Source organism: Eucalyptus grandis, chromosome 5 (genome assembly GCF_016545825.1).
Source record: "Eucalyptus grandis isolate ANBG69807.140 chromosome 5, ASM1654582v1, whole genome shotgun sequence".
Taxonomy (NCBI): domain Eukaryota; kingdom Viridiplantae; phylum Streptophyta; class Magnoliopsida; order Myrtales; family Myrtaceae; genus Eucalyptus; species Eucalyptus grandis.
In genome coordinates, this window is record NC_052616.1 from 40,852,046 (window position 1) to 40,876,414 (window position 24,369).

Sequence of the window (24,369 nt, forward strand, 5' to 3'; positions counted from 1 at the left end):
CTAAATACAAACTTCACAAAGATGTGTTGTGCTTTTACAGATGCTATATGTATCCTTGAATAATATCAAAATATTCGTTTGATCATGAGTTGTGCATAATTCAACACATTTTGCCCATTATCCACTGGACAATCTATATTGTCCCCATTTCATTCAGGGATTGGTTTTCACATTTGGAATCACATCTAAAACTATAAGATGAAAACCCGAGCCGCATTTGATAAAATGACATAAGGCCTCGATGTCGAGCTTCAAGGTAAGACCCAGTGAGTGGTGAATGGGAAGTCTGTGCAAGACTTTTGAGATGTATAATGTGTCGAGGGATATATATGCAGAATTGCGGATGCAACTTGTCAAAATAAGTTGCTTTCCTAAAAATCCTTCTTATAATTATGAGAATTTAGCATAATGCACTCTAAATGGAACACAATTCTTGGAGAATAATACAAATATAATGGAAACATATCTAAATTCCCCCAAATAAACCCCTAAACATATTTTTTTTGTGATTTTTTGAAATGAAGACACAATCTAAATTACTAACATGCAAGTTGTAATTACTTTATTTTTATACTTTTCATTGCATATGATCCATGCAAGATAGAGATTAAGATTACAAAAAAAAAAACAAACAAATGTGATCTTAATGTACTAAATATGCATTTACACTAATTCAAGGAAAATTCTATTCTTAAATGGCAATTATAGTTACACAAATATTCGATTATCAATGCCTAACTGTGCAAATTTGCACGTCTTGCGATCCCTATGCAGAATCTGTATGAAAACATTAGATTTGAGATATGACATAAAAAAAAAAATGCATTAACTAGAAAACCAAGTACTAAGTTACCTTGAGAATGACAAATTTGCTCATAGAAAAAAAAAATTATGCGATGAACTTTTTTTGGTCTATAAAAAATATTTACTTTTACTTAAATCTCAAATCTAATCCTGTTGACTTGAAATCTTAATTCTCCAATGTGATTATTTCACCTCAGCAACAAATCCGCATTGCTTGCTACTCGAATCTAAATCACTATCCATTGTCCTTTTTTTTAGCTACAACTTAAAAATAATGGTGAAACTATTTATAGTTTCGTTTACTTCACCGGCAAGTCAAAAAGATCTCCGAATTGAATCTCTCTAGCGAGCCTCCACTGCTATGTCATAATATGAAGTTGTGGACGTGGGCCACCACCCATCAAGAGACACCATGGACAAGATCTACCAAATTCATAATAAAAACCTTATTTCCTAGAGCAAGCCCAAGCCCTCCCTTGAAACTTCAAAATTTCTTCAAATGGACATTAATCAATCAATCTCATTTAATACATAAATTGATTTTGTTATGAAGTATAGTAAGGGAGAATCTAAAACCATGCCCTACCAAAGTGCTTGTCACAATTTATAAGATCTCAAGCTTCAATTAACAGGGCTAGATTTGAGACTAAATAAAATTTGTGATTTTTATTGACATAAAAGAAGGTTCAGGCCAAAATTGTCAATCAAGGTAAAATTGGCATTTTTTTTTGTAAAAATTAGCCCTTTAATAAGTTTACCATGTGTCAATACTAATTGAAAATCGGTAAAAATAAGAAATACTATCCAAAGATAGCTACCCTCTCTCAGACCCTTGGTCCAAACGCGGCCCTGCAATGATTGAGAAAATCACACCGCCACCAATTAGAACAATGAAACGAGAGACTAGAGATGCTGCCGACAATCATGGACCGGAGCCCTCCTTCGGCCCCCCAACACGGGAGCAGACCGTCCCAAAGAAGAAAAGAGAAAAAAAGATAAGTCTTCCCATGATGGGAAAAAAAAAGTTGTCCGAAAAGAAGATTAATTTTAAAATAAAAAAAAAAAATTTATTTTCAAAAAGAAATTATTTCTCCAAATAAGAATATTACCAAAATAGGCTCGACACGACTGCAAACAAACTCCATTCGTTTTTCAAGCCCATTGAATCGGCGGAGCTATTGCCACCTTCCTTTTGCTTACTTCCTCGTGAGAAATAATTAGCTGCGCCCACAATCCAACCATCGGTCAACCTTCAGTTTAGAAAGGCATCTGGGTCAAACATCTCGTGCTCGTTACACCCCCACCATTTCCACGGCTTTTGCCAGTATGTCCTTTCTCACGGGTGCACACCTTTTTCTTCTCTCTGTTGTTGTGCTTTTAACCATGCCAGGCTACTTTTGCCAGCCAATGCCCCTTTTCTTTTATTTTTTCTTAATTTTTATTCATTTAACTTTTTCATTAAATTTTTTAATGATTTTTTTATGTAAGTGACTCTTTTGAAAATCTAGCTCTGGGAGTACTTGATTCGCATCGTGATCCCTTCTTCTTTTTTTTTTTTTTCTTTTTTTTTGTTGCTTGCTTATGGACTCATGTTGTGTGCGATTTCTATTCTAGCAATCAATTTTTAGCAAGAAATAGACTTTTTACATGTTTAATATAAAATTTTCATTCTTGTAATAAAAATTCGTTTGGTAACTACACAAAATTTCTTCTTTTGGGTGGCCAACTATAGTGAGCAAAGAAGAGGCGGCCAAAGCGAGGGACGATAGCTAGCAGGCAGCGGGAGGTGGCAAGCGAAAGGGTGGGCGGCTAGCTTGTAGCGAGGACCCAGCGATGAGAAGAGATTTTATTTTTAATTTTTGTTCTAAAAAATAGAAAAGTAGAAAATTTTTACTTTTCATTTCTATTAGAAACTTATTTATAAACTAAAAATTTGTTCCAATAATAGAAAAATGAAATTGCCACGGATTTCTTTTCGAAAGTTGTTCTCTCTAAAACAGAAAAAAATAGAATAATTATCATGTGCACTCTTGGTGGATCTCTTTCTGTTTTATGCATTTCAATGTTGATAATGGGCATTGCTTGGAGAAATCTTCCACATGTCAACGTTTTCATGTGTAAGTTTCAATTGCTTAAGTTTAAAAAAATCAAGATGCGAACACTACCAAAAAAAAAAAAAAAAAGACACAAGAAAGTCTCTCCAAACAAATCTAGGAAACAAATTTGCTAATAAAAGGGGAGAATTTCCTCTTCAAGTAAAAGAAATCTAATAAAAATCTATTTCAAAAACATCACTTAAGTTTGAAAAATATACTAGACTTAAGGAAGTAAAATAAAATTGTAATCTTTTTTGTCTGTGCCTGTCAAAAACAAAGCAAAGCTAGGGACTGAAAATGAAATCATGGAGAAAACAAGGACTAGTACTGTAATTTCCTCAATATTTTATTTCCACTGAAAACGACTTGAAGACCGACACGAACACACAACACGAACGACGCGCCGACACGTCATTTTTCAGGAAAAAGAGAATTCCAACACGTTAGACACATCAGTATATTAAATGAATATATATATATATATACATGATTAATTAAATTATTCAAATTCATAAATAAATAAATAATAAAAAGAGCCTATAATAAATCTATACTAATAACATTAATAAATTTATTCATAAAAAATTAGAAAGGCATTTTTTGACTTTAACAAAAGTTATCAATGAAATAAATAAGTAATGAAAGATTAGAGTCAAAATAAATTTATATTTTTTTACAATGATTAAAATTTATCATTATTTATCATTATTTAACATCTAATGCTTTTATTTTTCAAAATAACTTTTTAATCAGCCTATTTATTTATTTTCTAGTTTTATTATGTATTAATAAAATTATTTAATATTTAATATTTTTTTGGACTAAATGGATCCCACCCATTTATTTCACCATCTGTTTTCTTCCTCCATCCCACGCACCGCCTGCGCCTGTCACTTCCCAATATTGAAGTCACGCTGCACGAGGCTTTCGTTTCTTCCCCAAGAGCTGTCTTCTCTCTCCTTGCTCTTCTCCCTAAAATTGAAAACGCAATCCCCTAGCAATCGCCTTCTCCTCTCCCTTGCTCGGTCTCTACCTCTCTCGCCGCTGCCTCGCCTCCGTTCCCCCTTTGCCGTCGTAGCCTCGCCTTCGTTCCATCGCGGCATTGCGGTTCTCCATCTCGGCGTTGCAGTCGGCGGTCGCAGCCCTTACATGTCGGGCGTTCGCCAAAGTCAAGTCTACAAGAGGCAGAGACCACCGGGGGGCAAAAAGCTACGCGTACTGGTTACGCCATTTTAGAGTTGACAAAGACTCGGATTGGTTTGCTTTTCTTATGTGAAAAACAGTGGGGAAAGTTCTAGGAAGAGAGGTCCGAAGCGTAATATAAACGAACTTCGGTGGTGGGAAAGTGAACGAGCCTTTCTTGTTCAAGTGCTACGAGAGAGGAAACCCTCGGAAGAAAATACTTGTGAGAATGAACATGGGAAACGGCTCGGAGGCTGGAACGAGCGGTGGTGAGCCGTCGGCGATTGACTACGACGTCTTCTTGAGTTTCAGGGGACCGGACACTCGCCAAGCCTTCACGGATTGTCTTTATCACCAAATGCTACAAGCAAACATCCATGTTTTCCTCGATGAGAAAGAGCTCCACGTCGGTGAAGAAATAGCTGATGAGTTACCGGCGGCCATCCAAAAGTCGAAAATCTACATACCCATCTTCTCTAAAGGTTATGCTTCGAGCGCGTGGTGCCTTCGCGAGCTCGCGCACATGGTGGAGTGCAAGAAATCCAAACCATCCGAGAAGGAGATTATGCCGATTTTCTACGACGTTAAGCCTCGCGATGTTAAGCTTAAGTCTCAACGGTACGTCAGCGCTTTGGAGGAGCATGAAGAGAAGTTCGGTCGCGAGACGAGGCAAAAGTGGGAGGATGCCCTCAAAAGTGTAGCCCAAATCAAAGGATGGGAGTTGAAAAAGCAAGGGTATGCACGGATCCTGAAGCACTCCATTAACTTTTGCTTTGGACTTTCATTAATTATATGCCCAAACTTGGATGAATTCTCGTTTAAGTTGTTTGAAAATGAATACCATGTTTGTTTTCAAATTTATTTTCGATAACCGAATCAATTATGTCATTCACCGAAGCCGAATAAAGCAAAAACCGGGTAAGCAATCAGTTAGCTCTTTTTCTTTTTCTTTTCTTTTTTTTGGGGGGGTAAGTTTAGAGGTGGGAGATGGGGGCAATCCAATATTTATTTTTATTTTTGGTCGAAACTTTAGCTCTCCAATTTGGTGGGTTAGCTTTTTCATGTACTTTGCTTCTAACTATCTTAAGTGTGAAAACTTTCAATACATTTCTTCTTAGCTCTTATCCTAGCTACCAAGACTGCCTTAAAAGGGATTAGGAATCAATTAGCAATGCCTTGCTTCCTTTAACATGGGAAAATGCCTACATCTAATAGTCTATCCTTTGAATGATAGACAAGAGGGCATTCTTTCATTGATTGATCTAATTTTATACATCTTTGTGTTTGTAAATTGTGGATCACATCTTTAAAAGTTACCTTCTCTCTCATTATCGATAGATTTTCACATGGAACTAGAGCAAGTGTCCTATCCATCTATGTCAAAGTGTTACCATTTTGGAAGCAAATAAATAAAAAAAAGGTCATAATTTTCTGTATGTGATTATTTGTTTAAATCACTGAGAAATCGTGTTCTAAACACACATAAAAATTTCTTCCCGTCGGTTGCACTAACCGATTAAATAAGTGGCACTAGCCATGTTGGTTGCAACCACATGTTGAGTGTCCTGAGGTCATCTTTTACAATATCAACTTAGTTAACTCACTCATGTGGCAGGCATTGGAAATTCATTCAATCGGTGCTACAAGAGATTGTGATGAAGCTGAAGACAAAAGACAAATACGTTATGAGCATTTAGTTGGAATGGACGATCCAAAGGGAAGCCATTCGAAGTTGTTGGACATGGACTCGGGGCTTGTGCTTTGTGCTAATCCATGGAATGGGTGGAATCGGTAAAACAACTCTTGCTAAGATGGTGTTCAACAAACTAAATTCCCTTTTCAATCAATGTTGCTTCCTAGGAAATGTCCGAGAATCGTCGACCAGCTTTGGCATCATAAACTTGCAAAAACAATTATTGTCTAACACATTAGGTTTGGGCTTTCAAGATCAAATCAACGATGTTGACGATGGGATCAAAGTGATTTTGCAACGACTTTCTAACAAGAAAGTCTTGCTCGTTCTTGACGATGTGGATGATGAGGAGCAACTCCAGAAACTAGCCATCAACCACATTATGTTCGGCTTAGGAAGCAGAGTTATTATGACAAGTAGGAACAAAAGCATCATAAAATCCAACAAAACTTTGGAGTATGAAGTGAAGCTGTTGGATAATGTTCGATCACTAGAGCTTTTCAGTCGACATGCTTTTAGAAGGAATCCTCCTCCAGATGATTATGTCAATCTTTCGAGACAAATAATTTCTATGACTGGAGGACTTCCTTTGGCTCTTGAAGTCATAGGCTCATTGGTTTATCGTCTAAACAAAGCCTCATGGTACGATGTGATAGACAATTTGAGAGAAATACCTCCTGAGAAGGTCCAGGACAAGTTGAAGATCAGCTACAATGCCTTGAATCATGAGCAACAACAGATTTTTCTCGACATCGCATGTCTCTTTGTGGATGAGGAAAAGACGAATGCACTCTACATGTGGAAGGATTGTGGGTTTAGGCCGGATCATTCCATTCAAGTCCTTGTTTGTATGTCCTTAATAAAGATAACTGATCACAACAAATTCTGGATGCACGACCAACTGAGAGATCTCGGAAGGAAAATTGTTCGTGGAGATACGAGACTAACCGATCCAATAAAGCAAAGCAGGTTATGGGTTTCGAGATGGCCAATAATATCATAGGAACAAAAGAGGTAAAAGCATATGTCCGACCATCAAATTCTATGTTTTTTTCAATAGTTCATTTATTAATTAGGAGCCCTTTCTAAAAAAAGAAGGGGGTGAGGGAACGAAGACATTTGTCATTTACACTGATGTTACTTTACCATTGAATGGCAGAGAAAGAAGGCCATTGAAGCAATTTGCTTATGTGAACCAACACGAGTTTATACGAGCAAAGAGTTTTCAAGGCTTCCAAACATAAGGTTCCTCATATTAACGGGGGAATTTCAATGGAGACTTTGTGAATAAGTTTTCAAAGTTAAGATACATGACCTGCGAAGGGGTCTCTCAAGAGTTCTTGGCCATCAATTTCCATCCAAGCAATCTTGTAGTTCTTCAACCGATGTTTGGTTCAATCACAGAGGAATGGGCTGGATGGAGTCAATTCAAGGTACCATCGCCTCTATATTTGTTTATCTCCATTAAATTGTCTCACACAATTTTTATGTTTTTAACTAAAATTGACTAACCCATAACTATATAGGCAATAACATGTTGTAAATAAAATCGCTCATGAATAAATTTAATCAAGGCCATTCCACAAGTAAAACTAAGCTGATCTCGTAATCAAGGCCATTAAATTAAATTGCACTGAATTGATATATAGGTGGATATATGTGGATTAGGTTGGCTGGGTGTTAGTACTAAACGGATCTATGTGAGTTAAATGAGGAAAATGAGTCAACCCAATTACATCTAGGTTCTAGCACAACCATTTATTAACTCTAAATTCGTATGGAATTTTCCCTTTACTCTCATTTTGCTACAGAATGTGTTGCTAAAAAGCTTAAAGTTTTGGATATCTCACATTGTAGCAACATGACCAGGACTCCAAACTTCTCCGATTATTTGAGTTTAGAGAGATTGAACCTTGGGTATTGTGAAAAACTAATTGAAGTTGATGGTTCCCTCAAAAAGCTTAAGTGCTTGATTTACTTCAATGCGTATGGGTGCAAAAATCTTAGGGAGTTGCCCAAAGGGATCGGAGGGTTACAGAAGCTCGAGTACTTGTATTTAGGCAGTTGTGAAAAGTTGAGGAAGCTACCCCAATCATTTGCGAGAGTGACATCACTAGTAGAGTTAGATCTCTCGGATACGGCCATCACAAGATTACCCGACTCCATTGGTAACCAAAACCGCTTGTCTATTCTTAAACTGGAATGTACAAAAATCGATGAACTTCCCAATTCTGTTGGGAATTTACGAGAACTTAAATCTCTCTTTCTATCGGGTACTAACATAAAGGAACTTCCATTCTCGATTGGTAATTTGGAATCTCTACTTGAGTTGGACGTTTCAAACACAAAATGCCTGCAGTTACCTAAATCTATTGGAGACCTAAGTAGATTAAAAATCATCAGGATTTTGGGTACTGCAATAAAAAAGCTACCACAGACCATTGTTGCGCTAAAAGAGTTGGAAGAGCTGCATGCCAACGGTTGCTCCGATCTAAAGTGGGAAATTCCCGAGGACATTTGGCAATTATCGCTTTTGAGAGTGTTGGACTTGCAATACACCCCTATTGAAAATATTCCACGGAAGATCAAACTACTTCCTCACCTAGAGAAATTGAGTTTAGGGCGGTGTAGCGAACTCAAAGTATTACCGGAGCTTCCCACAAATTTGATAAGCCTAAGCTTAGGATTACATTCATTGCGGCAGTTCCCGAATCTCTCAAACCTAACTAAATTGGAGGATTTGAGCTATGATGGTCATGCAGAGAACTGTGGTCCTTTCTTCTTCCAAGATGGTCAATGCCAACTGTCCCTCGAGGTCCTTCCACCATGTGTTTCAACATTGTCATTGCAAAATCACACAATTAGTTTGTCATTTTGTTGCAACTTGAGAAAATTGACACGTTTTTACATTGGTAACTGTCATTGGAAGGAAGTTCAATTCGATGGGCTTGAACAGTTGGTTGAATTTGAAGTGAGTCACTCAAGCCTCCTTGAGAGATTTTCTAGTCTTTCAAGTTTGAAGAGTTTGAAGCTGTTCACGTTGAAGATGTGTCCAAATCTTACTGCCATCCAAGATCTCGGTTCATTGGATTCGTTGGAGAAATTGGAAATATCGCGGTGTCCTAAGATCGGAAGTCTAGATGATCTATCGGATTTGAAAAAGCTGAAGACCTTGATAATTGGATGTTGTGTAGAGCTTCAGGCAGTTGAGGGCCTGGATGAACTAGAGACTCTCACAATATTGGCTTTTCACAGTTGCAGATCATTGAAAAGTTTCTCCAACTTATTCAATTCGAAAGTACCAAACAAGTGCCTACTACATATTAGCGGCTGCCCAGATTTAGAAGCAAGATTGTTTGTTGGCATGTTCAGCACGTACAAGGAACAGAAAGTCGGGGGCAAAAGAAGGAAAAGAAAGAGAGGCGTGTAAGACTGGGATTTTTTAGTGCCTTGGGTTAGTTCCTCACTATTGAAAAACAAAGATTTCAAGAATTTAGTGACATTTTTGTTCTGTAGTTTATCTATCTTAAATTGTGTCGTCGTGTTTTTGTCGTTATTATGAAATTTTTTGTAGTGTTTCTGACAATGTCGTCAAAGCCTGGAAAGGCATGTACTTTATTTCACATTTGAAGAATTTTTTTAATCCATTTAATTGTCCAGATTTTTTTTTTTTTTAAGGCTAAAGTTATCCAATGAATGAGATATTTTAAAGTTCAGAAAAGAGAAGGAAATATCAACGACATTATGGTACCTCTTAATTTGATCTTAGTGGCTAATGTAAGATTGGTGAATATTACATTTAACATATTTTTCACGTTGAATTTACAATTGAATATTCTCAATAGATAAAAAATTTAGGAGTAGATTCTCATTTAGAACCAATTGAGTTTTAATTTATATCTTCACTTTCTCTGTAGAAAAATATTTGCACTTGCGATATGTCAGCAAAAACTAGGTCAATATCACTTCTATAAGTCGTATTAATTTCGTAACTTCTTTCTTTGTTGCATTTTTGTCAGAATATAGTAAGACGTACCTTTAATAATGGTGCATTCTTCATAATATCAATTATATGTTCATCATTCCTAAAACGTAGAAAGTTCATTATGGCAAGACGTGGTTGATGAGATTAACTGCACGATTAGATGATTACCAAAAGCAAGCAATACAGGAAATTGGGTAACCACGTCTAAAGGATCTCCAAAGCAATACGAGACATTTTCTTTATCAGTTGAAGGGGAATTATGTCGTTGGTTGGTGAACAACTTCGACCCAAATTTGTGCAACATAAGAACGAACGGTAGGAGAATGTCATACAATCGTGTTCCGTAACCATAATCACAACATCATAAATAATCGTTTAGAAGAACTGTACTACAATCCTACAACTACGAGCTCTTGCTATAGATAATTTTAAGAGGCCTTCTATGTTGTTAGCCATCCACAATCTCTTTATATTCCTTAAGCAGATTGGTTTGCCCAATTGATATCTCCTCTCTACGTGTTGATTAAATCAAGAGAAACAAATTGGGTAGATCTGGTTTTAAAGGCTCTGAATGACTCTACAAATAATGCTAAATTCAAACTTCACACAGCATTATGCACAATTCAACGCATTTTCCCCATTGTGTATTGGACACAATCCATACTGTCCCTAGTCTATTGAGGGATCGGTTTTCAAATTTCGAAACACATCTCAAACTGTAATCAGTTACAAGATGAATCTGGAGAATTGGAAATGTAGGGGCCATCAACAACTCCATATAACAGAAAGATAATATTACAAGGTCAATATGCCGGAGAAACAGTAAAAAGTTGGAGAAAACAATGGTCTAGCACTCAAGGATGTCATGATTTTCCACTGTAACAATCACCTGAATTGATTAATTTTCGTGTTTCTTTAGAAGGTTCAGGTACCAATTAAACAAACCATCAGTGGAGTCGTTGGACCAATTGGCAATAAATTATTGTCCTAAGATTGAAAGTCTAGATGATCTCTCGGCTTTGAAAAGGCTGAAGTCCTTGTCGATTCGAGCATGTGAAGAACTTCTAGCAGTTAAATGAATTAGAGACTCTCAAATATTTGAAATTTACTGATTGTAGATCCTTGAAAAGTTTCCTTAATGTATTTAATTCGAAAGTACCCGAGGAGTGCTTTTTAAAAATTAGCGGCTGCCCGAATTTAGAAGAAAATCCGTTTGAAGGCAGAGTCAGCACGTACAAGGAATGTGAAGTCCAGGAAAAAGAAGCAAAGAGAAAGAGGAGCGTGAGACTGGGAATCTAGCACCACTAGGATTAATTCCTCACTATATATTAATGACGGGACAATAGACTTTTAATTGACAAGATTGGTTCGAAGATTGATCGAGGAGCACCTTTCGAATTGGACACCATAATTTGTGATCCTTGTGGAATTATTCATGTATATTGACTTCTTGATTTTGACTTTTTGAGTGTCCGTCATAATTGGATGTGTTGTCCTTGACTCTCCACCATATTAGGTTGACTAAGTGGCGGCCAATCAATTATTTAGTGACATTTTATTTCTCCAGTTTATCTTAGACTGTGTCTTATGTTTTTGTCATTATTATGAAATTTTTTAGTGTTTCCAACCATGTTTTCACCACCTAGAAAGGCATGTACTTTTTTTTGGGCATCTGTAGAGTTTTTTCTTTTAAAATTTATTTCGAATCCATAAAATTGTCCAAATTCTTTTAAAGGCTAAAATTTAAAATCCAATTAATAAGATTTCTTGCGGTTGAGCGGAGAGAAGGAAATACCAACAAAATTATTTCTACCTCTTATGACATATGCCCGCACTCTTTGCTTGATATCGATCTTAGTGGCTCATGTAAATGGTGAATATTATATTTAATACATTTTTCATGCTGAATTTATACATTGAATATATCTGATAGATGCAAGACTTTAGGAGTCGATTCTCACTTAGAACCAATTGACTTTTGATTTATGTCAGCAAAAACAAGGTCAATATCACTTCAGTCGGTCCCATCAAATTCACAACTTCTTTCTTTATCGCATTTTTATCAGAATATGAGAAGACAGACCTTTAATGTCATTTATGTATATTGACCATTCCCTAAAACGTGGGAGTCCATTCATGGTAAGATATAGTTGATGGACGTTAACTGCCCAATTAAATGACTACCAAAAACAAACAATACACGAAATTGTATACCCATGTCTAGTGGATCTCCAAATCGTTAAGGGAACCTTTTTTTGTATCAATCGAAGGGGAATTTTTGTCGTTGGTTGGTGGACAACTTTGACCTAAATTGGGGGTAGATACGCATGAACGATAGGAGGATGCGATCATGCGACTCACGGCTAGTAGCGTGATGAGGATTTTCGACTTGAGATTTGAAGGTTCAAATGTTCGCTTTGTAGGCCATCAAAAGAATGTCATACAATCGTATTCCATGACCGTAATCAAAACATCATGATCAATCAGTAAGAGGAACTAGTACTGCGAATGTGCAACTACGTGCTCTTGCTACAAATAGGTATCTCCACTCTACGTGTGATTTTAAACGAGAGAAACAAACTGGGCAGATTTGGTATTAAAGGCTCTGAATGAATGTACAAGTAACGCTAAGTTCAACTTCACACGGATTTGTGCACAATTAACACATTTTCCCCATTGTGCATTGGAAAATCTACATTGTCCCTAGTCTATTCAGGGATTGGTTTTCTAATTTCAAAACACATCTGAAACTGTAATGAGGGACGAGATGAATCTGGAGCATTGGAATTTTAGGGGCCATCAACAACTCCACATAACAGAGATAATATTACAAGGTCAATGTGCCTGAGAAACAGTAAAAAGTTGGAGAAAACAATGGTCTAGCACTCAAGGATGTCATGATTTTCCACTGTAACAATCACCTGAATTGATTACCTTTCGTGTTTCTTTAGAAAGTTCAGGTACTAATGAAACAAACCATATGAAATTGTGGTAGTTATACATCTCGTGAAGCAGAAGTTTCGTAACATTTGTATTTAAAATGCCTGAATGACCTCCACTTTGATGCAATTTGTTTTACCAAACTATCAATATCAATTCACAGGATTTACACACGAAGCTGAGCAAAATCTGCCCCACCTCCATTGTCAATTTTCATCAATCAAATTGGTCGGCTCACTCAAAACGTACTTGGGCAATTCGTACTACGAACCTGCAACAATCAACATCGCATGAATTAGATGCTGGACAGGACAGTAGAGATGGAAAAGATTTTTAGGTGGTGGTGGGCAAGAAGCGGGTGGGGGACTGTGAATAGATGAACATAGCACCTCTTTCATCATAGCATATTGTCAAGTCAGCTGTCTGAACATCACGACAGCACTATCCACAATTGCTTGGGCAAGCGTTAGATCTGCTTCTGCTGCTGCATGCAGAGCATCCCATATCTCTGAAAGCAGAATTAAATTGCTTAACCAGTCTACAACAGTGATATGAAATGAGAGGTAGTGAGACAGAGAGATTTAATTACTATAGAGATTGAGGGGAAGTCAGGTAATCTACAACAGAAAACATAACTACGTCATCAAGATATTGACATGCCGATTCACGTCAGCTCCTTCACCATCTTCAGTCTCTCTAAAAGTTTCACCACTGAAAATGCACAAAAGATGAGGCTTGAACTCGTGCTCCAGCTAAAATATATCTAAAAAAATATGCACAAATTATGTGCTTAAGACTAGTTGGTACCGTCTGCACCTAGAAACCAACTCTCTCTCTCTCTCTCTCTCTCTCTCTCTCTCTCTCTCTCACACACACACACACACACACACACACACACACATCATACTCCACGGTGGCCTGCATGAGCAGGTTGCTACGAAGGTTTCCTAATCGTAACAAGGAAGATTGATGTGCAATGCTTCAAAAATCCCACAAGCCCTAGAGAACGTGCGTTTCTCATCACACTACTAAACTGGCGCAAACTCATGCCGCAATACATCTGGTCAGTCAATAACAAAACTACTACTGCGTTGTCACGAGTGCAAAGCATTGTGACTCAAAGCAAATTAGTGTTGGCTACAGCGAGAGCTGAAGTAGCCTGAGCCTATTTGCAAGGATAACATGCTTAATAGTTTTTAGGCACTTTCACCAATGGAAAATAAATCTCCAAACAATCATATCAACAGGGTACCACTTATTAATGTTAGTCAACAATATTAATAGCAAGTTATTTTTTGACTTAAAAAAAAAAAAAAAACCTTTCATTTTATGGGGTGACCTTTTGATATTTGATATGTGCCACATCTTCTAAATAGGATCATTCATGGGTCTAAAGTAACAAGCATACTCCCAAGCTTGTCATCCCACACAATCATTTCAACTGCAAAGAAACTTCATTTCATGTAATGGACTGCCTTGTCCTGACATGTAGACAATCCCTCCTCGATTGTTTTCAGCTCATTTGGAGCCAAATCAACATGACCCGTCATTTTCCATCACATAAGCAATGCCGTGTTATTAATTAATCTGCCGGCCTAGTTAGAGTGGTTGACCAAGAGGTTCGATAGCACTGCGTGATTAAATTCCACGACTCCAGTCTATTCAAGGACTTGATTGAAGAAAAAAAAATCAAAGTTAGAGGATCAAATCGCTTGAACGCTGAAACTTAAAAGAACTAAATATGTTACTCAATCCTTCATCTGCTAATGATAGTTTCAAGCTAATCAAGAAAGATATCAAGTTCCAATCAAATTTAGCTGCCCTTGTATTGATTTTTTTTTATATTATATTTTTGGGCGTGAAATCATACGGACAAAAAGGTGATCACATCACTATCAATGATTCATGCTTACAAGTCTTCTTTCATGTCAAAATTGACAATGTTATGTCGATATCTAATCTTGTGAGACAGATGTCAAGTTCCAATCAAATTTGGCTGCCCTTGTAATATATAATATATATATATATATATATATATATATATATTAATGTTTTTGGGTGTGAAAGATGGACACAAAGGTTATCACATCACTATCGATGATTCATGCTTACAAGTCTTCTTCCATGTCAAAATCGACAATGTCATGTTGATATCTAATCTTATTAGAATTCTATACTTTAGTTGTACCATCTTAATCAATTGTCGTCAAAGAGGAACCTATTGGTCATTACTCGGTGAGGTTGTTTTTTTTTTTCTTTCATATATCTCAATGTTCCATATCGTAAGCTGTCCTTTGAAAATATTGAATTTGACGAAAAAAATCGAGTACTAAATTTTTTATTTTGTGCGGCTTAGTTCCAGAATTGCTCTTTAAATTTTATTTTTTTTTGGTCAAGTTTACTCTAAAGAGTTCGAATCATTTATGATTTTCCCTACGTAGCTTGGGTTTGAAATATAAGTACAGTATCCAAGATTGAAAAATTTATGCCTCACGGAACCTTCTCACAGGATCTCATATTTAGAGTTCATTTGTTTTGCGTAAAAGAGAGCGTTTCCAATTTTTTTTTTCTATGAAGTCATTTTTCAGGAAAATAATCATATTATCCAGTATTCGGTTGAAATTTGAAAATGAACTAGATAATATTTTTCATCATTGGGTAGGGAAAATATTTTCCTACATGTACTCATTTTCAATATTTTTTTCTATTATTTTATTTTTTTAAATCGATTTTTAAAATTTTAATCTTTTGTCATTTCCTTTTCGACGCAAAGAAAGCGATGCTTGGAAAGAATTCCAAAAGATGGTGTTTATTTTGAATAAATAAGTGCAAATTACAATATCTTAGGCGTCTTTTTATAAGGAGGTCGCCGTCTAGAAAATAACCAAATAACCAAAATCTAATAACAAAATAAATGAAAAGATATTGATAAAAGGGAAAGTTATCAAAACACAACTACCAAATCTGAAATCTAATAACAAATTAAGGGAAACGCGTGAATCAAATATTGTAATCCATTTGTAATCTCGAAAATTATGCAATCCTCTTTGATTTGTGGGACTACTCGCTCTTATGACGCTCCAATGTTTCCATAAAAGCATGTTGTTCTACATCAGTCTCCTCCACTTGAGAAGAACTCCACCCCGAGTTATGGTTAGGATAAGTAGGAGTATCTAGAGGATGATACTCTAATAGGTCCGCTACATTGAATGTCGGGGAGATGTTGAGGTCACCAGGAAGATCAACAACATAGGCATTGTCATTAATTTTCTTCACGATTCGATAGGGACCAACTTTATTGTGCTTCAGCTAGTTATATGTACCAACAGAAAAACGTTCCTTGCGGAGGTAGACCACCACTTCGTCACCCTCAGTAAATACCTTGAGGCGACGATGTGTATCTGCAGCAGCTTTGTAAATAGTAGTGGAAGGTTCTAACTGCTGCTTCACACCCTCTTGTATCTCCTCTAATTTTGTTGCTAGGTTTTCAACTGCATTACTATATCCTGAGACACTGGGCAAAGGCACAAGATCCAGTGTATGTTGTGGCATTCGCCCGTAGATGACCTCATGTTTACGGACATTTAGCATAATCCCTGCATTTTGCTTCTTTGGGGCCTGGGGAGTGTTACTCATTGGCTTCAAAATAATCTTCGTCTTTTTCCACACAAAAGAATAGGTGTTCTCTCGAGCCTTGTGAGTGATATCAACGTCGTATTGCCATGGTCGTCCTAGTAGGACATGGCATGCATTTATCTCCACTACATCACAAATTATGGTGTCCTTATAGGACTTTCCAATTGAAATAGGTAAATGACATACTTGTGTCACCTTGAGTTCGACCCCTTTACTAATCCGCTCGATTGTATAAGGGGAGGAATGTAACTCCATCTTTAGTTGTAAATGGTCTACCAAAGCCTTGGACACTATGTTCTCACAACTTCTGCTGTCAATGATAACATCGCAAACTTTGCCGTTGACGGTACAATGGGCACGGAAAAGACTATTCCGTTGCATGTCTTCTCTTCGCGGAGCGAGTAATAGTCTCCTAACAACACAGTTGACATGCTCGCCCTCCTCATCCTCCACTTCTTCCTTATCAATCCAGTCATCTTCGTATATGTCATCGTTGTACTCGACAACATTGGCCATCTTCCGCCGTGGACAATCACTCGAACGATGTCCCACTTCATTACATTTGTAGCATTTGATCGGTGGTGGCTTAGCGTACAGGTTCTAGGCATTCTGATTGGTATTACGGTTGTTTGCAATGACTGGTTCCTTGCACACCCCAGTAATACTTCTCGGAGTTCGATTCATAATGTTGGTTTGCTGGTTGGAGGATTTTGAAACATCTAGTTGTCTTCCCTTTCCAGATGATCCCAAGCTGAACAATTGTTAGCCTGATTAATGAGGCTAGTTCTCTCTAATTGCATCTTAACCTTTCAAGCCATCTCTTGAGCATCCTTAATGGAGAACAGACGATGTAGTGAAACACGGCCGTGAATATTAAGTCACAAACCATTAATGTACTTGGCGGTCTGTTATGCCTTTGACTCAGCCAGGTTGTTACAGGCGGAAAGTCAGAGAAACTCCTTTGTGTAAGCTTGGACTGATCGGCTTAACTGCTTACAATTTTGAAATTGTTGAAATAATAATTGTTCATAATCGGTTCGGAGGAACCGAACCTTCAACATTCCTTCATCCGATTCCATGTTCGGATGGGAGCTTTTCCTTATCGACATCTGGTTGTGTCTGCTCCCACCATGCTAAGGTGCCGCCCTTCAATTCGTATGCCACCAATTTTACTTGACAATGCTCTTCAATCTCCATGGCATCAAAGAATTTCCCAACCTCCCAAAGCTAATCCAAAAAGTCTTCAATATCCAAATTACCATTAAAGGTCGGAAGATCAACCTTAAGTTGATATTGCTTGGGGTCTCGTCGATATCCCCTGTTCTGGTGGCCTCCACGAGCAGGCCGATCTAGGAACTCTTCTCCTTCAGAGTCCTTGACATAGGCTTGTCGTCTCTGTCAGGGATTTGCCCCACGTTCCATAGTTGCTTCCGAGTCTCGAGCTACCTGAGCATGTTCACCTAGAAGATTATGTGTATGGGGTTGGTAGACAAACGTCGGATGGCGACAAGTAATTCTTGAAACCTCCGTTCGATTTGCTCCGCAAATTGGTTGAACACATCCCGTGTAATAGGCTCGTTTCTATGGCCTTCAGCTACGAGGAAATTGTCATTAACGTTATGAGCCATCGTCACAGGAGAAACTTGCTTTGATACCAAATGACACAGAGAAAGCAATGCTTGGAAAGAATTCCAAAAGATGGTGTTTATTTTGAATAAAGAAGTGAAGATTACAATATTTTAGGCGCCTTTTTATAAGGAGGTCGCCATCTAGAAAATAACCAAATAACTTAAATCTAATAAAAAAATAAAGGAAAAGATATTGATAAAAGGGAAAATTATCAAAACACAACTACCAAATCTGATAATAACAAATTAAGGGAAACATGTGAATCAAATATTGTAATCAATTTGTAATCTCGAAGATCACGTAATCCTCTTTAATTTGTGGGACCGGCCGCTCTTATGACGCTTCAATGTTGTTCTACATCATTTTCTTTTCTTTCTTTCCTTTTCTTCTTCTTCCTTGGCCTTGGCTGGTCGCCGGCCACACGACGACTGGCAACCGACCATTGGCGAGGCTCGAGTTAGCCTGTGGCCAGTCACCGGCCGCTACCATGGTCGACAATCGGCCAAGGCCAAGGAAAAAGAACAAAAGGAAAGAAATAAAAGAAAAAAAAAATTAAAAACTCGTTTTTAAAAAAAAATAAGAAAAGGGTTAATACCTTAAAATCTCCAAATTAGTACACTTGTGATAAATTTACCCCAAACCAATTTTTTTTATCACCAAAACCCAAACCAATACACTTTTGACAATTTTACCCTAAACTAGTACACTTGTGACAAATTTACCCTTTGTTAATATTTTTTAAAATTTTACTATCAAATTATTGAGTTGAATAACATGCGATAGTGTACTAGTGTACTAGTTTAGGATTTTACCAGCTATCGTCACAGTTATACCATTTTTACAGTTATTTGTGTTATTAATCCAATTTAACATAAGGTATATTTGTCACAAATATATCAGTTTGGAGTTTTTGGCAGTCAAACATATTAGTTGGTGTAAAAAAAAAAAAACTCTGAATTTTCACAGCCAAATTCAAAGAGTAAGAACAACTCTTTTGCTTTTCCACCTAATTTTGTAATATTCTTTAATTTTTAGAGAATTGTGAAAAATCTGTAGGTGAACGTAAATGTCAACATTTTCACATAAAATTCTTAATTGCATAAGTTTTTTTTTTTTTATCAGAAAAGATAATATATATTGATAAAGAGTCCCATGGGAAATACAAAGAAACCCTGAGCAAGGGCATCGTTACAGAGGATATCGAGCATGACTTGGGGAGGGGAGACAAACCAAGCGGAAGAGAGGGATCCGCGGCCATGGGCCTTCGCTGCCCAATTTGCTAGGGTATTAGCCTCCCGACGACGTTGATCTGTACACGGATATGAGAGAATCGGCGAAGGAGATCAAAGCACTCGGCGAAGAGGGCGCGGCACTCCCACGTCGGCAGGCGACCCCGATTTAGGGTTTCAACGAGGACGATGCTGTCGGAGTCCACAAGCAGGTTAGAATCTGTTAACTCGTGCTGAATCAGATCGTTAAGAGACAAAATTAACGCCTGGATCTCAGTCTCGAGAGCAGAGGAGGCAGAGACAGAGCGAGTGATTCCATCGAGCAGTCTACCCGAGTGGTCGCGGGTCATACTAGCAATCGATCCTCTGTTAGACGCCGTGGGAAAGGAGCCGTCCAGATTGATCTTCATCGTGCCCTGCCGGGAGGGGGGGTTGCCAAGACCGATTAGGGCTCAGCCAAGAGGAATGGCCCTTGGAATCCTTTTGATGGACTCATTTCTGGAGAGAGGCCAGGGCAAAAGCAGAATCGATAATCTGATCTGGGGACATCCGAAACGGCGAAAGATGAAGTTGTTCCGCCTTCCAGATTTCCCAAAGAAGGCTTGCGACCTGCTCAAAATCTGGTAAGCCTCTGTTTTGATTGAGGAAATTTGCTAACCATGAGTCCATTCGGGTAGGGGTATAAGCAAAAATATTGAGTTGTACTTTTGAATGAGTCCAAATGCGTTGAGTCCAAGGGCAATGCAAGAAGAGGTGTTCTGTTGTTTCTGGGGAGGCAGAGGAACAGAGACCACAGATTGGAGTTGGAATGATCCTTCTGCGGAATAGATTGTCCCTAGTTGGTAATGCATTCTGACATACTGACCATAAAAAATTACGAATCTTGGGTGGCGTTTGTGCTTTCCATATCTTTTGCCAAACACGTTTGGGTGGTTGGTAGGAAGATGAAGCCTGAGGATGTACCTGCTGGTGTGTAGATTGATGAATAACGTTGTAGCCACTCTTGACAGAATAGATGCCATCCTGTGTGCCTGTCCATATGAGTTTATCTGTTGTAGATTGTGGCCAAAGTTTTAACTGGAGTATCTGTTGTACAGTAGAGTCATCAAAGAAATGATTGAGCAGAGCGATATTCCATTCATTTGAGGAGGGGCATATCAGACCAGCAACGGTGTGGGGTTCATCGCGGAGAGCAGGACCACCTAGAATTCCAGCAGGTAACCATCTATCCTCACGGACTTTTATTGATTGGCCATTCTCGACTGACCATTGAAGGTGTGGACTAATAGAATCTCTTCCTAACAGGATGCTTAGCCAACCCCAGGAAGGTCTATGACCTCTGTTAGCATGCCATAAGGATTTGGAAGGAAAGTACAAACCTTTAAAGACACGGCTCCACAAGGACGAAGGATCTTGAAACAATCTCCAAGCCTGTTTGCCCAGGAGAGCCTTGTTAAAGGTCAGGAAATCTCGGAACCCCATACCTCCAGTATCTTTTTTGGCTTTTAAGAGATCCCATTGTTTCCAATGAATGCCAGATTTATTGTTATTTGATTGCCACCAAAACCTGGAAATTTTTTGTTCAATGGATCTGTAGATTGAGACCGTGATCTTAAATATAGACATAGTGTACCGAGGTAGTGATTGAACAACCGATTTTAAAAGAACCTCCTTGCCCCCTTTTGAAATGAAAGATTCTTTCCATCCTTCCAGTTTTGCATTAACCCGGTCAAAGAGCCAAGCAAACATATTATTTTTTGAAGAACCCCAATCGGAAGGTAAACCTAGGTACTTACCAGATTTTTCCAAAATAGGAACCCGAAGTTCACTAGCCAGTTAACTAGAAGAGGCCGAGGGCATGATTTCCCATAAAGAGACCTGATTTGTTTCTATTAATGGCTTGACCAAAGGGCTAAGCAAAGTATTGATTGAGGATGTTACCGAGATTTTGACATTCGCTAGTTGTACCCTCCACAAAAAAGATAGAATCATCAGCGAAAAGTAGATGAGATAAAACAGGACACCATCGATTGAGTCTTATACCCCTTAGAGAGCCCATATCCACAGCTTGTAGGATAAGAGAGGAGAGCAGATTAGCCATCAGGATAAATAGGGAGAGAGAGGATCGCCCTGGCGTAGACCCCGAGTTGGCTGAAAGGTAGGTAGCAGTTCGCCGTTAAATTTAACACTAAAAGATGTTGAGGAGACGCAGTGCATAATCCAGGAGATCCATTTAGCGTGAAAACCCAACTGAGAAAGATAGGCAGCCAAGAAATCCCACTCCACCCTGTCATAGGCCTTTTTCATGTCCACTTTCAATATTCCCTGAAACTTTTTCTTGTTTTTGCGAATTTTGATTTGATGTAGAACCTCTTGAACAATGAGTATGTTGTCTTGTATTTGTCTGCCTGAGATGAAGGCACTCTGTTCTTGGGAGATTAGCTTAGGTAGACAAGTTTTCAGGCGATTTGCTAAGATTTTTTATATGATTTTGTAACTAGAGTTACATAAACTAATCGGACGAAACTGATCTAACCTTTCAGGGTTTGGAGTCTTGGGAATTAGTGAGATGGAGGTCCTGTTGATTTCTGCGGGCAGCACTCCCAAACTAAAGAAAGTGTGGACCATACGATAAACGTCCTCCTGAATAATATCCCAGTGCTGGTGATAGAAGAGGCCATTCAAGCCGTCAGGACCCAGGGCATTGGTTGTGCCCAGCTGAAAGGTAGCCTGTTTTACCTCTTCCCGAGTAAGTTCAGCAGTCAGTAAAGCATTCATGTCAACTGTAACTACCGTAGGACATTAAGCAAGAATTGGATGAAAATCCCTAGGGCCTTCGGAAGTATACAGGTCCCTGAAAAAATCAAAAGTCATCTGTTTAAGCTGTTTGGGGTCTCGGATCTAGTTCTCATTGCTGTCTTTCAGGGTACCGATGGTATTTCTTTTCCTGCGTTGGATAGTCGTAGCATGAAAAAATCTCGTGTTTTTATCCCCACACTGCAGCCATTTAATGCGAGACCGCATAGCCTAGTAGTGTTCTTCTTGAGACCATATGTTCTGAATTTGTGTCTTCAGAGAGTTGATATGACTATTATTATGATTGATGACAGGTTGGTTGGTGCGTTGCTGAAGTTGCTGCTGAAGGATAGTAAGTTGACAATGGCCCGCTTTGAACGTATTACTACTCCACCGCAACAAGGCAGCCAATGTAGCCCGGAGTTTCTTGGAGATTGTGGCATTTTCGAGAGCGGAAGAAGACCAGGTGTCGGAAACCACCCTATGGCAATCGGGATCTTGCAGCCAGAAAGATTCAAAGGTAAATAATCTCTTCTTCTTGGCTGCATTTAGATCAGTGGTAAGTAGAAGTGGACTGTGATCCGATGCAATAAAGGTAAGGCTATAACTTCTGCATTGGCAAAGGTCACTTGCCAGTCAACTGTACATAATGCACGATCAAGTCTTTCTTTGATGATAGCATCACCACAACCCTGATTAACCCACGTATAGGCACATCCCTTTGACTCCATATCCAACAAAGCGCAATCATGTAGCATTTCTCTGAAGGAGTTTAAGCGATACTGATCTGCTGGTTTCTGCCCAAGTTTTTCCCAATGATGTAAAACCTCATTGAAATCACCGATGCATAGCCAAGGCAGAGTATGTAAGAGGCTGAGCCACCTCAATTCAGCCCAGAAGGGAAGTCTTTGGCTATAGACAGCAGGAGCATGTAGGTAGGTAGTACACATAGGGGAAATGCATCGATCATCAGAACATATAGCATCTATAAAATAGGAACTGTGAGCAGTAACTGAGAGGGAAACAGAGTCCCGCCAAAAAAGAACCATGCCTCTAGCCAAACGATAGGATTAACTACAAATCTATTAGGATAATGCAGATGTCGTTGTATATTTATAATAACCTGTTCCTGGTTTCGAGTCTCCATCAAAAAATTAATATCAGGCCGATCTTGAGCCACTAAGGCTCTCAGGGCTTGAACTGTCAGGGCATTGCCTAGTCCCTGACAGTTCCAACTTAATATCCTCATTTGTCCATAGGTGGCTTTTTCGGGCAAGCCACCACAGCCCAATCCTCGGCCCTTGGGGCCTCCAGTATGGGTGTATCTAAGAGCAGACTCTCATCAAGAGTATCAAGTGGGATGGAACGAGAGTGATACGGCGAAAAGCGCTTAGCCTTTTTTGTGGGATTTGGTTTTGTAATCAAGTGTGAATGTTTTGATTTCTTAGAGGAAGAAGCCTCTGCTGTGGAATGTAAATAATCATATTGCTGTGCTGGTGCAGGGTGGGAGGGGAACAAGACCATAGGCTCTGGTGAGGAATGCAGCTTCTGAGTTGGTCGAGCCTCCATTGGAGGGGTTTGTTGATGGATCTCACAAGGAGCAGCAGGGAGTAAGGGTTGACCTGATGGAGGAGTTTCAGGTACGGTGTCTTCAAAAGTGTCTGGAGGAGTTGTAGAGTCGTAAAAAGCTTGCCAGAAAGGGCTGTGTTCCCTAACATCAGCCCGAAGCCATTGACCATAGTATAGTTGATCCCTGCTATCAAATTTAGCATCCTCATAGGGAATATCCTTGCAATATGATGCATAGTGACCAATAATTCCACAGGAATAGCAGTAGTGGGGTATACGTTCGTAACGGAAGTCGAGCCATATGTTTTTCCCCGCTATTCGAATAAGTTTTCCAGGTCTTAAAGGCTCTGTGAGGCTGAGTTCCACTTTTGCTCGAACAACTCTGATTGGTGACTTATCCTTAGATTCGATGCGGACCTCCAGAACCTTGCCCACTGCACTCACAGCCTTGCTAACAAGTTGAGGCGTACATCGCTCTAGAGGGAGGCCAAATACTTGGACCCAAAATGCACAATATGTGAAGTCATAACAGTGAAAGGGGGTATTCGGGGTCCAGGGTCTAAGGATGATCAGATTACTAGAAAATAGCCAGGGACCAGTATCTAGCACACGTTGTTTTGCTGCTTCCGAGTTAAATTTGATAACATATAGACCTTCCTCCCGTGGTGAAACTTCAACATTCTCTGTGCGCCAGATACGATTCATTGTATGCTGAAAAGCATGGATATTGACAATAGAATTAGAGAGAATTTTCCCTATTAGACATAACTTACATTCCTCAAGCTTTGCTGCAGGGGCCTCGTCATCCCA

General features: G+C 38.7%; 3 protein-coding genes across 3 annotated transcripts; all 3 read left to right on the top strand.

The window, feature by feature from the left end:
* The first annotated feature begins 3,857 nt into the window (after positions 1 to 3,857).
* On the top strand, positions 3,858 to 5,779 carry LOC104446952 (toll/interleukin-1 receptor-like protein). The gene is made up of 2 exons (XM_010060741.3): positions 3,858 to 4,817; positions 5,698 to 5,779. The coding sequence occupies exons 1-2, from the start codon at positions 4,312 to 4,314 to the stop codon at positions 5,777 to 5,779; spliced, it is 588 nt and encodes a 195-aa protein (XP_010059043.2). The 5' UTR covers positions 3,858 to 4,311.
* Positions 5,780 to 5,893: 114 nt separating this feature from the next.
* On the top strand, positions 5,894 to 6,648 carry LOC120293900 (disease resistance protein RUN1-like). The gene is made up of 2 exons (XM_039313700.1): positions 5,894 to 6,584; positions 6,641 to 6,648. The coding sequence occupies exons 1-2, from the start codon at positions 5,894 to 5,896 to the stop codon at positions 6,646 to 6,648; spliced, it is 699 nt and encodes a 232-aa protein (XP_039169634.1).
* Positions 6,649 to 7,636: 988 nt separating this feature from the next.
* LOC108957142 (disease resistance protein RPV1-like) lies at positions 7,637 to 9,205 on the top strand. The gene has a single exon (XM_039313701.1). It carries the CDS (start codon positions 7,637 to 7,639, stop codon positions 9,203 to 9,205), a length of 1,569 nt encoding a protein of 522 aa, XP_039169635.1.
* Positions 9,206 to 24,369: the final 15,164 nt, after the last annotated feature.